Source organism: Schistocerca piceifrons, chromosome 1 (assembly GCF_021461385.2).
Source record: "Schistocerca piceifrons isolate TAMUIC-IGC-003096 chromosome 1, iqSchPice1.1, whole genome shotgun sequence".
Taxonomy (NCBI): domain Eukaryota; kingdom Metazoa; phylum Arthropoda; class Insecta; order Orthoptera; family Acrididae; genus Schistocerca; species Schistocerca piceifrons.
Window position 1 is genome coordinate 300,556,121 of NC_060138.1, and position 13,185 is coordinate 300,569,305.

General features: G+C 50.1%; 1 protein-coding gene across 1 annotated transcript in view; it reads right to left on the bottom strand.

Annotated features, from left to right (window-relative positions):
- Positions 1–13,185, bottom strand: part of LOC124782852 (AFG3-like protein 2) — a 198,091-nt gene that overhangs the window by 17,597 nt on the left and 167,309 nt on the right. The window contains exon 12 of the mRNA XM_047253977.1: positions 11,293–11,493. Within this exon, the coding sequence (XP_047109933.1) occupies positions 11,293–11,493 (201 nt within the window). The remainder of the gene's footprint in view (positions 1–11,292; positions 11,494–13,185) is intronic.

Here is a 13,185-nt window from a genome sequence, read left to right on the forward strand (position 1 = left end):
GCTGCTGAGCCGTAAATCTTACTACCATAATCTAGTTTGGACAAGACCAAAGCACGGTAAAGATGGAGAAGAGTGCTATAGTCTGCACTTCACAATGTGTGGGCCAGAAGGTGGAGAGCATTAAGCTTCCCCATGCGCGTAGTCTTCAGCTGACGAATATGGGGCAGCCACGTCAGCTTTTTATCAAAAATAAGGCCCAATAAACGGGACTGTGCTACAACATTGAGGAGCTGGCCGCCTAAATTTAGTTCTGGATCGGGGTGTGCTGCGGGTCGATGGTAAAAATGCATAACCCACCTTTTGGAGGGAGAAAACTAGAAGCCATTGGAGATGGCTCACGCAGAGGCCCGTCGGATGGCACCTTGGAGCCACCACTCAGCAGATGCTACCGAGTGGGAGCTGTGCCTAATGAAAAAATCGTTGATGTACAATGCCTGGGTAACTACAAGCTCAAGAGAGGTTACAAGCCCGTTTATGGCGATGAGGATGAGTGCGACAGTTAACACAGAATCCTCTGGGATACCATTCTCCTGAATCTGAGGGGTGCTGAGTGAGGTACCAACTCAAACCGGAAGAGACAGTGAGATAAAAACTCACGGATAAAAATTGGAAGGGAGCAACAGAAGCTCCAGTCATAGAGGGTAACAAAAATGTGATGGCACCAAACCACTCCGTGTGCCGTATGTATGCCAAAGAAAAATGCGCGAAGGTGCCAGCAATTAGTAGAAACCTGTCGGATTGCTTCGCCCAATACAAGTAAATGGTCAGTTGGAGATTGTCCTTCCTGGAGGCCACACTGATACTGGGACCAAAGGCCCTGAGATTCGAGTACCCAACTTAATCTGAAGCTAACCATCCTCTCAAGCATTTTACAAAGTACATTTGTCAAGCTAACTGGGTGGTAGCTGTTGAGAGATATTGGATTCTTCTCAGGATTAAGGGCGGGGAAAAGTATATTGTCTCACCATTGCGACGGGAAAGCACCCATGGGCCAAATGCAGTTGAAGACCCTGAGGAGATGTTGCCTCTGGGGAATGAACAAGTGTTGGATCATCTGGTTGTGGATGAATTCGGGTCTGGGGCCATGTCATGGAAAGAGGTAAGAGCCTGAAAGAATTCCCAATCAATGTGGGCTGAAACAAGAGGAGGAGGGGGGGGGGGGGGGTTGTCTGTTCGACTCAGTGTTACTGCCAGAGAAAGGTTGCAGGATAGACAAAGGACGCCAATGACGTCGCGAGGTGTTTGTGATCTGTAAGGACCAATGGATCAGAGCACAGAGTGCCCTGGAAGATAAGACTAAGTTGAGTCACTGGCAGCCCAAAAGGCTATGGAGCTTGGACCATCACTGGGGGGAAACACAGCGCTCCCATCATTCCTTTTCACTCTGCCTTAGCATGGAGACATTTAAAAGCGAGGAAGTTGGTCTGTGAAGGGTGTCATTTAAATCACTGCCACAACTGTCAGTGGTCCTGGACAGCAGCTGTTACATCCTTGGTCCACCACGGTACTGGTCGATGACGAGGGGACCTGTGGATAGGTGGACAGCAGTGCCAGCAGTATGAAGAATAGTAGCAGACACACCTCGCACGGCTGCATCAATGAAATTCGAAGAGGGAAGTGTCAAAGTGCACAGCAGACTATATGTGCCAACTGGCCCTGCAGAATGCCCAACATAGGGGCAGGAGAATGATAGAATCACCGGAAAGTGGTCACTTCACAAATGTCACCATGGGATGACTAATGTCACGAAGCCACAAGGGCAGGGGAGGATATCTTCAGAGCAATATCAATAAAGGCGCCCTACGTGACACTGAAATGGGTCGAACCATGATTGAGGAGACACAAATCAAAGTCTGTAATAAGTTGGTCAATGGGGTTGACCCCTACCAGTGGAAGTGGCACTCCCCCACAGTGGGTGGCGGGCACTGAAGTCAGCAAGGAGGAGAAACGGGAGTGGGAGTTACTGTACGACGGTAGAGAGTTCAACATAAGGAAGCAGCCAACCTGGAGGGAGGTAGACATTGGAAATGGTGATTGTCGGAGTCATTTGCACTCTAACCACTACTGCTTCCCAGTTGGTAAGAAGAGGGATCCATTCACTCATTACATCAGAGCAAACCTAAGTGCAGATCCGGCCAGGTGCTACCTTGGTGCTGGCACGGTTCCAACAGAATGCCCGATAACCAAGAAATGGTGGGAGTGGTCATCACGGAAGTGCATTTCCTGAAGAGCAAGACAGAACACAGAATAGGACGAAACAAGACGTTGTAGTTCCGGTAGGTGACGGTAGTATCCGTTGCAATTCCACTGGATGATCGTGTGGCAAGAGTCCAAGTTAGACATAAAGAAGTCGAGAGGAGGTCATGCCACTCAGTCAGTGGTCATCACCGACGAGGATGGGTTGACATCCATAAATAAGATGTCAGACTCAGGTTGTGAAGGGAGGAGACGGCACCTTTGGGGGCACCGGGGGGCCTTATCTTGGAACTTAAGTTTCTTCTTCTTCTCTTTTAGAAGTGGAGGAGGGCACAGAGGGAGGACAAGTCGTACAACATCCAGAGCTGAAAGAGAGTGGGCGACCTAGTGGTGCACAGATGGTTCATATCATTGCTGAATTGTGGTAGAAGGCTACCGGGATGAGAGATGCCTCAAAGAGGGCTCTGGAGGGGGTGGATTACTGGCAGGTGTCGAAGAAGTGGGGCACTTTCTCGGCCGGGAGGAGCAGCTGCTCCCAGACGGGAGGTCATGATTTTTTTTTTTTGGTAGGGTTTAAGGGCGCTCAACTGTTGAGGTCATCAGCGCCCAGTCACTGGTGTTAGAGCAAATGTAATCTGCTAAAACTCAAGGGGATGGGGGGACACCAGAAGTACCCGACAAAGATGCAGATAAAATAAGTAAAAAGGTTAAATGTCTTTGGACAAGCCAGTTAAAGTTATAAAACGCAGAATACGAGCAGCTGCTCGAGCGTCATCAGCTAAAACATCCGGTAAAGTAGAGGGCAGGGACAGGATAACACGAAATTGACTAAAACAGGGACATGACAATAAAACATGGCGCACTGTTAATGCCTGACCACAAGGGCACTGCGGGGCTGGATCACCGGAGAGCAGGTAGCGGTGGCTAAACCGGCAATGCCCAATCCGCAACCTGGTCAGAAGGACCTCCTCGCACCGAGATGGTCGGGAGGATGTTGTCCAAGCAGTTGGGAGCGGTTTTACTGCCCGGAGCTTGTTTCCTTGGAGGGATGACCAAGCATCCCACCACAACGACACAAGCCTCTTACATACATCCCCACGAACGTCAGAAGACGGGACACAATGGGAGGCTGGCCGAGGCAGGAGGACTGCAGCCTTGGCTGCAGCATCCGCAGCCTCATTCCCAGGCACTCCTACATGTCCGGGAACCCACAGAAAGCTGACAGAACCACCATTATTAGCGAAAGAATGGAGGGACTGCTGTATCCGTTGAATCAAGGGATGGACCAGATAGGGAGCTCCAAGGCTCTGAAGAGCACTGAGTGAGTCAGAGCAGAGTACATACGATGAATGGCGGTGGCGGCGGGCATACTGAACTGCCTGATGGAGAGCAAAAAGCTCGTCCGTAAAGCTGGAACATTGGTCGAGGAGCCGGTATTTAAAGGTGGCGGCCCCGACGACAAAGGCACAGCAGACACCATCGTCAGTTTTGGAGCCATCGGTGTAAATAAAGGTGTGACCGGCAAGTCGAGCACGAAGTTCGACAAACCGTGAGCAATACACTGCTGCCGGAGTACCCTCCTTTGGGAGAGAGCTGAGGTCGAGATAAATAGGAACCGCAGCCTGGAGCCAAGGTGGTGTCGGGCTCTCACCCTCTCTGAAGGTGGTAGGGAGGGCAAAATCCAATTGTCGAAGCAGGCAACGGAAGCGGACTCCGGGGGGCAGCAGGGCAGACATATACAACCCATACTGACGGTCGAGAGAATCGGCGAAGAAGGACTCGTAAGAGGGGTGGTCGGGCATAGACAACAGCCGGCAGGCATACCGACACAGCAGTACATCGCGCCGGTAGGTCAATGGTAACTCGGCAGCTTCAGCATAAAGACTCTCCACAGGACTAGTGTAGAAGGCTCCAGTCGCAAGACGTATCCCCCGATGGTGGATGGAGTTGAGCCGGCGTAAGAGGGACGGCTGAGCGGACGAGTAGACGAAGCTCCCGTAATCCAGCTTCGATCGGACTATGGACCGATACAAGCGAAGCAGGACAGTGCGATCCGCTCCCCAAGATGAACCGCTAAGAACTCTTAGGACATTAAGGGAACGTGTACAACGGGCCGCCAAATAAGAGACATGTGGGGACCAACACAGTTTCCTGTCCAACGTGAGCCCTAGAAACTTAGTTGTGTCCACGAATGGGAGAACAACGGAACCGAGGTGTAAGGATGGCGGAAGGAACGCTTTATATCGCCAAAAGTTGATACAAACTGTCTTCTCTTCAGAGAACCGGAAGCCATTTGCCACGCTCCATGAGTAGAGGCTGTCTAGACAACGCTGAAGGCAGCGCTCCAGGAGGCATGATCTCTGGGCACTGCAGTAGATCGCGAAGTCATCGACAAAGAGAGAGCCTGAGACATTAGGTGGAATACAATCCATAATTGGATTGATCGCGATGGCAAAAAGGGCTACGCTCAAGACTGAGCCCTGAGGTACTCCGTTCTCCTGGAGGAAGACGTCGGACAATACGGAACCCACACGTACCCTAAACTTTCGTTCCGTTAAAAAGGAATCAATAAAAAGGTGCAGGCGACCGCGTAGGCCCCACCTATGCATAGTGCGGAGGATACCTCCTCTCCAACAGGTATCATATGCCTTCTCCAAGTCGAAGAACACGGCTACTGTTTGGCGCCTTCGCAAAAAGTTGTTCATGATGAATGTCGACAAGGTCACAAGGTGGTCAACAGCGGAGCGGCGGCGACGAAAGCCGCATTGGACATTAGTAAGGAGTAGTCGAGATTCAAGAATCCAGACTAACCGAGCATTAACCATGCGCTCCATCACCTTACAGACACAGCTTGTAAGAGAAATGGGGCGGTAACTAGAAGGAAGGTGTCTATCCTTCCCGGGTTTGGGTATAGGAACAACAACGGCGTCACGCCAACGCATGGGGACTTGACCTTCGGTCCAGACGCAATTGTAGGTACGAAGAAGGAAGCTTTTGCCCGCCGGAGAAAGGTGTGCCAGCATCTGAACGTGAATGGCATCTGGCCCCGGAGCAGAGGACCGGGACAGTGCAAGCGCACGTTCGAGTTCCCGCATAGTAAAGGGGGCATTATAAGTTTCCAGATTCAGCGAGTGGAAGGAAGGTCGCCGAGCCTCTTCTGCCTCTTTTCTGGGAAGGAAGGCAGGGTGGTAATGGGCGGAGCTTGAAACCTCCGTGAAAAAGCGGCCAAAGGCGTTGGAGACAGCCACAGGATCAACAAGGACCTCATTACCTGAGGTCAGGCCAGGTACCGAGGAGTGGGCCTTAATGCCCGACAGCCGGCGCAGGCTACCCCAAACGACAGAAGAGGGAGTGAAACTGTTAAAGGAGCTGGTGAAAGAGGCCCAACAAGCTTTTTTGCTGTCTTTGATGACTCTACGGCATTGCGCTCGGAGTCGTTTGTATTCTATACAATTCGCCAACGTAGGATGGCGGCGAAAGGCGCGTAAAGCACGTCGTCGAGCACGGATAGCGTCCCTACAAGCCTCGTTCCACCAGGGGACGGAAACGCGACGTGAAGAAGTAGTACGAGGAATGGAACGTTCGGCAGCATTGATGATAACAGCCGTGAGGTATTCGACCTGACTGTCACAACTGGGAAAATCGTGGTCCGGAAAGGTCGCCAGGGAGGAGTACAGTCGCCAGTCAGCTTTCAGTATGTTCCAGCTCGAAGGACGTGGGGATGGGGTGTGGTGCAGGAGACGAACGACACAGGGGAAGTGGTCGCTCGAATAGGTGTCAGAAAGGACATAACACTCGAACCGACGGGCAAGAGTGGCAGAACAGATCGAGAGGTCCAAGTGGGAGTAGGTATGAGTAGAGTCCGAAAGGAAAGGCTGGGCGCCGGTATTGAGGCAGACAAGATTGAGATGGTTGAAGACATCCGCCAAGAGTGAGCCTCTTGGATAGGACGCAGGAGAGCCCCAAAGGGGATGATGGGCATTGAAGTCGCCAAACAATAAAAACGGCGGGGGAAGCTGAACGATCAGGTGCATCATGTCAGCCCGACTAACAGCAGATGATGGTGGAGTGTAGATGGTACAAACTGAAAAAGTAAAAGTAGAAAGAGTAATGCGGACAGCTATTTCTTGGAGTGGGGTGGTCAATGGGATGGGATGGTAATAAACATCGTCCCGAACGAGCAACATGACCCCACCATGAGCTGGGATACCGTCCACAGGGGTGAGGTCATACCGCTCCGAGGTATAGTGGGTAAAGGCAATACGGTCAGTCGGGCGCAACTTGGTTTCCTGGAGACCAAGGACGAGCGGACAGTGCAGGCGGAGGAGCAGTTGTAACTCCTCCCGATTAGATCGAATACCTCTTATGTTCCAATGAAACAACGCCATCGCTAGTCAAAAGGTTGGGGGAACGAGACAGGGGAAGAGCTGGTCACCTCGACGGCCGCGGAGGGCCAGGTTGCGAGAGAACTACGCTACAACCGACAGGAGGCGGATCCGGTTCCATCGAATCATCGCCAGCTGCGGCCGCTGTCCCTGGTTGTGTAGGACGGGCCGCATCATTTGCCGACGAAAGGCCGGCAGAGCGCCTGGCAGCAGAGCGTCCCGGCGAAACTGAGGACGGCCGGGAGCAGCGACTCACGGATGGAGCGTCAGACGAAACGCGCCGGGGTGGAGAGGGGGATAGAGACTTCTTCTTGGAGGCCTTCTTGGAAGGCCGAGGAGGCACAGAGATGGTGGGCTGGACCTGAAGAAGGTCCTCACGTGCGGGGTCCGTTTTGGAACGCCGGACCTCGGAAGCTGGGGTCCGGAACGTTTCCCCAATGGACGCCTGAAAAGAGGATCGCTTCGCAGGTGGCGTGGGGGGAGGAGGAGGAGGAGGAGGAGGAGGAGGAGGAGGAAGGGTGGCCCCTGGGGCAGACGGGGTGGGGGCCACGAGGGAGGAGGATTTGGAAGGGAGGGATTTGGGAGGCGGAGGCAGAGCCCCCTGATGGGCGGAGGAGGCGGAAGGGGGACAGGATAGGGGTGAGGATACTGCGGAAGGAGTGGACACAACTGAGGCAAATGAGGTGGTCAATGGCACGGGATGGAGGCGGTCGTACTTCTTCCGGGCCTCAGAATAAGAGAGCCGATCCAAAGTTTTGATTTCCTGTATCTTCTTCTCCTTCTGATATGCGGGGCAGTCTGAGGATCTAGGCGAGTGGACGCCAGGACAATTAATGCACCGAGGTGGTGGGGTGCATGTATGTTCCTCACGAAGAGGACGTCCACAATCGCCACAAAGGGGCTCAGCCTCACACCGTGATGACATGTGGCCAAAGCGCAAACACCTAAAACAGCGCATAGGAGGCGGGACGTAAGGTCGCACGTCACACCGGTAGCACATCACCTTTACCTTCTCCGGGAGAACGTCCCCCTCGAAGGCGAGGATAAAGGCCCTGGTGTCGATGCGACGGTCTTTGGGGCCGCGCTGGACTCGCCGGACGAAATGCACGCCTCGGCGCTCCAGGTTGGCCCTGAGCTCCTCATCAGATTGTAGCAGGAGGTCACGATGAAAAATAACCCCCTGCGTCCTATTTAGTGCCAGATGTGGGACAATGGATACTGGGATGTCCCCTAGGCGGTCGCACGCCTGGAGCGCCGCCGACTGTGTGGCGGAGGTGGTCTTGATAAGGACGGACCCTGAACGCATCTTGCTGAGAGCCTCGATTTCCCCGAAGACGTCCTCAATGTGCTGAACAAAGAACATGGGCTTGGAGGTGGCGAACGTCCCCCCATCGGTTCGAGAACAGACCAAATAGCGGGGGAAGTACTTCGCCCCAAGCCGGCGGGCCTGTCCCTCCTCCCATGGAGTGGCCAAGGGGGAAAGGGCAGGAGAACCAGAACTAGAACTAGAAACGGTACCTTTTCTTTTGAAAGACTCGGCCGCAGAGCGACCAGATACATGTTGGCGTTTCATCTGCGAAACGTCCGCCCCGATACCACCCACTCCGACCAGGGGCTCTCCCCACGGGCGCCACCCAGCCGCAGCAAGGGCCACCTGGCAGGATGACCATTGCCGGGAGTCCTGATGCCCCAAGGAGACGGGCATCTACTCCTTGGCCGACGTGGGGAGGGTGCAGCTCAGGTATCGGCAGTATGATCCCTGTGTTGTCAGGGGGCTACAACCTAGAGGGTACATGACGACCCCACCACAACAGGCTGGCTACCGTGCTGGATTTCTGGTGCCATGGAAAGTCCATCATGATCGCTGGTGCAGATGGAGACGCACTTAGGGCGTAACTTGGACAACCCATCACGCGTTGAGGCCCAATTTGAGGAATAGTGGATATGGGTACAACGCCAGTGCAATGTTGAGTGCCAAGGTCTTAGTGCACTTAGGACCAGTGGTACACCATGTAAGGTGTCCTTCCCCAAAAGGCTCGTACTTCTGTGGAATTTGGAAAAATGGAGGTCAAACCCTAATGGGGACCATCTCATTAAGGCCAAAACGTTTGAGACTCCTTTTAGTCGCCTCTTACGACAGGCAGGAATACCGCGGGCCTATTCTAACCCCCGAACCCGCAGGGGGGGGGGGGGGGAAGGTCATGAGAACTGCTGGGGAGGGGGAAGGGAGAGGGGGCAGGGCTGGGATAAGGAAGAGATAGGAGGGGGGAAAAGGATGTAACAGAGGCAAAAGTTGAAGAAAGTGACACTGGATGGAGTGTCTCATATTTTTGGAGAGTATCAGCACAAGACTGGCAATCCAGCGACTTTTACTCTTTTATCTTCTTTTCTCTCTTGTAGGCTGGGCAATCTGGCAAGCGAGGGGTGGTGGTGGTGGTCATGACAATTGAGACACCCAGGTGGTGGGAACACAGGGGCTTCCCTCATGGAGGGGTGTCCACAGTCAGCAGGCACAGGGTCCACCGTATGGCAGGAAGACATGTACCTGAAATGCAACCACCCAAAACATCTAATGGTTGGTGGGACGTACAGCTTCACGTCACATCTGGGAGAGTATCCCCCTCTAAAATCAGAATGAAGACGCCAGTATCCGTGCGGTTGTCTTTGCAACCCTTCAGCATACATCGACTAAATGAATGATGTTTCACTCCGGATTAGCCCGAGTTTCTCGTCTGTTTGCAGGATGAGGTCCCTATGAAAAATCACTCCCGGGACCATATTCAGAGATTGGTGAGGGGGTAATAGACACTGGGTCATTGCCGAGATGATCACACACACTAAGAGCTGTGGGCTGGGTGGCAGAAGAGGCTTTGATCAACAGGGAGCCCGACCACATCTTACGAGGTCACAAGCACGAAGCGCTTCAGATAGGGTGATAGAAGAAGCTTTGATCAATAGGGAGTCCTTACTAAGCATCTTACTGAGGGAGGACTTTGTCACAGTGAATGTGTCCCCATCCGTTCTAGTACAGACGAGGTAGCGGGGAGAGTGTTTCATCCCAAGACGGCGATCCTGGCCCTCCTGCCATGGTGCAGCCAGTGAAGGAAAGGCTGCCAGGTCATACGAAGCAGCATTCAATGATCCTTCATCATTCTAAGATGACAACCAGATTTTTCAGCTTGATATGCTTCATGCACTAAGCATCTGCCCTGATACCACCCACTCTGACCAGGGGCTCTTCCCGTGGGTGCCACCCAGCTGCAGCACCGCTGCCATTACGAGGAGTTCCGATGCTGCAGGAAGACAAGCAACCACTCCCTGGCATACATGGGTAGGGAACAGCTCAGGTATCAGTATTGTGAGAGCTCTGTGCTGTCAGGGGGCTCAGCCAGATAGATACATAACAGCTCAACAACATGTATTGGCTACTGGTGCTGGTGACCTACCAGGGTGGAGGGTTGCAACAGCATGGAAGGGAGGGGGGGGGGGGGGGGGAGAAAATCCACATCGAAGATGCTAGGGAGGGAGTTCTTCCCCAAATAGCTCACACTAAAAACAGAAAATTTAGAAGTGGAGGTTAAACTTCAAGCTGGGACCTAAATGCCAAAAAAGGGTGGAAGAACAGGCAGAAGGAACAACATTACAAGAAATACAGGGAACCAAGTGGATAGCTAGGTCGATAGAAATCATAACACAGAGAAGGGATGGAGGGGGGCAACAGCAAAGGAGTGAGGATAGGGAGGAGGGCAGGGTGGAGGAAATGCAGACAGGGAAGGAAGAATGGGCTGCAACAGCTCGGCTTCCCATGTGCGCCATGCACAAACTCATGAAAGAACGGTGGGCCCTCTGGGGGAACATAATGAAATATGTCAGATTTGAGTACCAGCTAAATACAGCTCCACTTTCAATGCACCTCCACCTTGTCATTCTTTTTTAGGACCTTGTATGCTCGCACTGCAAAACTAAAGTTTTTTTTAGGTGGTTTAGAATGTGTCCTTCCTAATGAAAACAGTTTAAGAGAGTTTGCATATGACTTTTTTGTAATAGTGGGCCAAAAATAGGCATTTTTGGTGTTTTTAGAACAATCGTCAACTTTGCCCTCAATTTGTCAACTACTGGTAAGTAGCAGTACAATAAAAGTTTGTATCCAAGGACCTTGTATTAGTAAGTTATTATGTTGCAAGGTTTCAAGTGTATCCCGCAATTACTTCTTGAGATATACAAAGATAAACTTCACTTTTTTTCCCAGGTGTGTGTGTTTTTTTTGGTCTCCTTTGCTTCAAATTATTCACATGGAAATCACCCAAGGAATCTCTTTTTCAATTTTTTGCTGAAGAGAGTGAAAAAGTTGTACAAGGTGACCTAGTTTTGATTCTTTCAAGAAAATATTACCAGAGAAATTATGTGTTAAAGTCGCCAAAAACTCATGGGTGCATTGTTGATAGCTGCGTTATGGAGTCAACCAAGTGATTGTATCTCTGCAAGAATTAAATTGGCGAAACTATAACTTTACCAATGTTCATTGGGAACATGTGCAAATGCTCACATAAAATTTCATGGTCATTTGGAAACTTTTCCCAAAATTATACCACTTGGCATGGAATGGCACCTACGTGAATTATGATAATATTTTTGTATGTCACGGTTCGACTAATACATAAAAATGAAATTGTAATCACCTGCGGACTGACAATGTTTTGTGAACACTCACCTGGGCATATGCACTCTGTGTTACTTTCTTGAGATCATCCTGAGCACCAGTTGTAATTCGGCCAAAGAAAATTTCTTCTGATACTCTTCCTCCCAAAGTCATACACATTCGATCAAACAGCTGTTCTTTGCTATAAAGATACTGTTCCTTAGGGAGATACTGGGCATATCCTAATCCTTTACCTCGAGGAATGATGGAGACCTGTGAAGAAAGAACAGGATAGCAATTTAGCAAAACTCTGGAAACCAAAAATAATCTCGAATAAAAAATATAAGGACGGGTGACCTGGAGAAAGAGAAGGCAATGGGATCTGAACTGCAGCACACAGTTAACAAGCAGATGCACATGATCTGATATTAGGTTTCTGTATTGTTTGCCGACTCAAGACAATGCATGTCATGAGGCCTCGTTTTATGCTGTGTAAACCTCCTTCCACAAAGTTTCTCCACTGGCTGCCTACATGCTGCCCTGTTTCCAGGTGCAATGCCTCATTTTGCATGGTTTTCAATGTGCTCTTATCATATCATGAGTATGTTACATCATGAAATGTGATTCATCAAACTAAGTAACTGTTTACGACTCAAAGCAGCCACTGGTATTATTGTTCCTCAATTGCTGATAGACATAATTTGCCCTATATTAAAGGGAGGATTTCTGCATACTATGGCAGCTAGCCAATTGCTGCTCTCCAGTATATAATTGGAAAATGACTTGCAACATTCAACCCATCTATTCACGACTATAATCTTAGTTCTAACGCAAACCCCATTATAAACAGATTGCTGCCTACAGTCGTTTACTCTGGTGGAAATCTTTGTAGTAGGCATGCTGTTATCAGGAGAAAGAAAACTGGCGTTCTATGTATAGGAGCATGGAATGTCGGATCCCTTAATCGGCCAGGTAAGTTAGAAAATTTAAAAAGGAAACAGATGGGTTAAAGTTATATATAGTGGGAATTAGTGAAGTTCGGTGGCAGGAGGTACAAGACTTCTGGTCAGGTGAATACAGGGTTATAAATACAAAATCAGATAGGGGTACTGCAGGAGTAGGTTTAATAATGAATAAAAAGATAGGAATGCGGGTAAGCTACTACAAACAGCATAGTGAACGCATTATTGTGGCCATTGTGGCCAAGATCCGACACGAAGCCCACACCTACCACAGTAGTACAAGTTTATATGCCAACCAGCTCAGCAGACGACAAAGAGATTGATGAAATGTATGATGAGACAAAAGAAACTATTCAGATAGTGAAGGAAGACGAAAATTTAATAGTCCTAGGTGACTGGAATTCGATAGTAGGAAAAGGAAGAGAAAGAATAGTAGTAAGTGAATACGGAATCGGGTAAGGAATGAAAGAGGAAGCCGCCTAGCAGAATTTTACACAGAGCATAACTTAATCACAGCTAACACTTGGTTCAAGAATCATAAAAGAAGTTTGTATACACGGAAGAGGCCTGAAGACACTGGAAGGGTTCAGATAGATAAAACTGAAGCAACTGCAAAAAGGTGGGAATCTGAGAAGATAGGACCTGGATAAACTGAAAGAACTAGAAGTTGTACAGAGTTTCAGAGAGAGCATTAGGGAATGATTGAAAAGAACCGGGGAAAGAATTACAGTAGAAGAAGAATGGGTAGCTTTGAGAGACGAAATAGTGAAGGCAGCAGAGAATCAAGTAGGTGGAAAGAAGAGGGCTAGAAGAAATCCTTGGGTAAAATAAGATATATTGAATTTAATTGAGGAAAGGAGAAAATATAAAAATGCAGTAAATGAAACAGGCAAAAAGGAATACAAATGTCTCAAAAACGAGTTCGACAGGAAGTACACAATGGCTAGGCAGGGATGGCTAGAGGATAAATGTAAGGATTTAGAGGCATATATCACTACGGGTA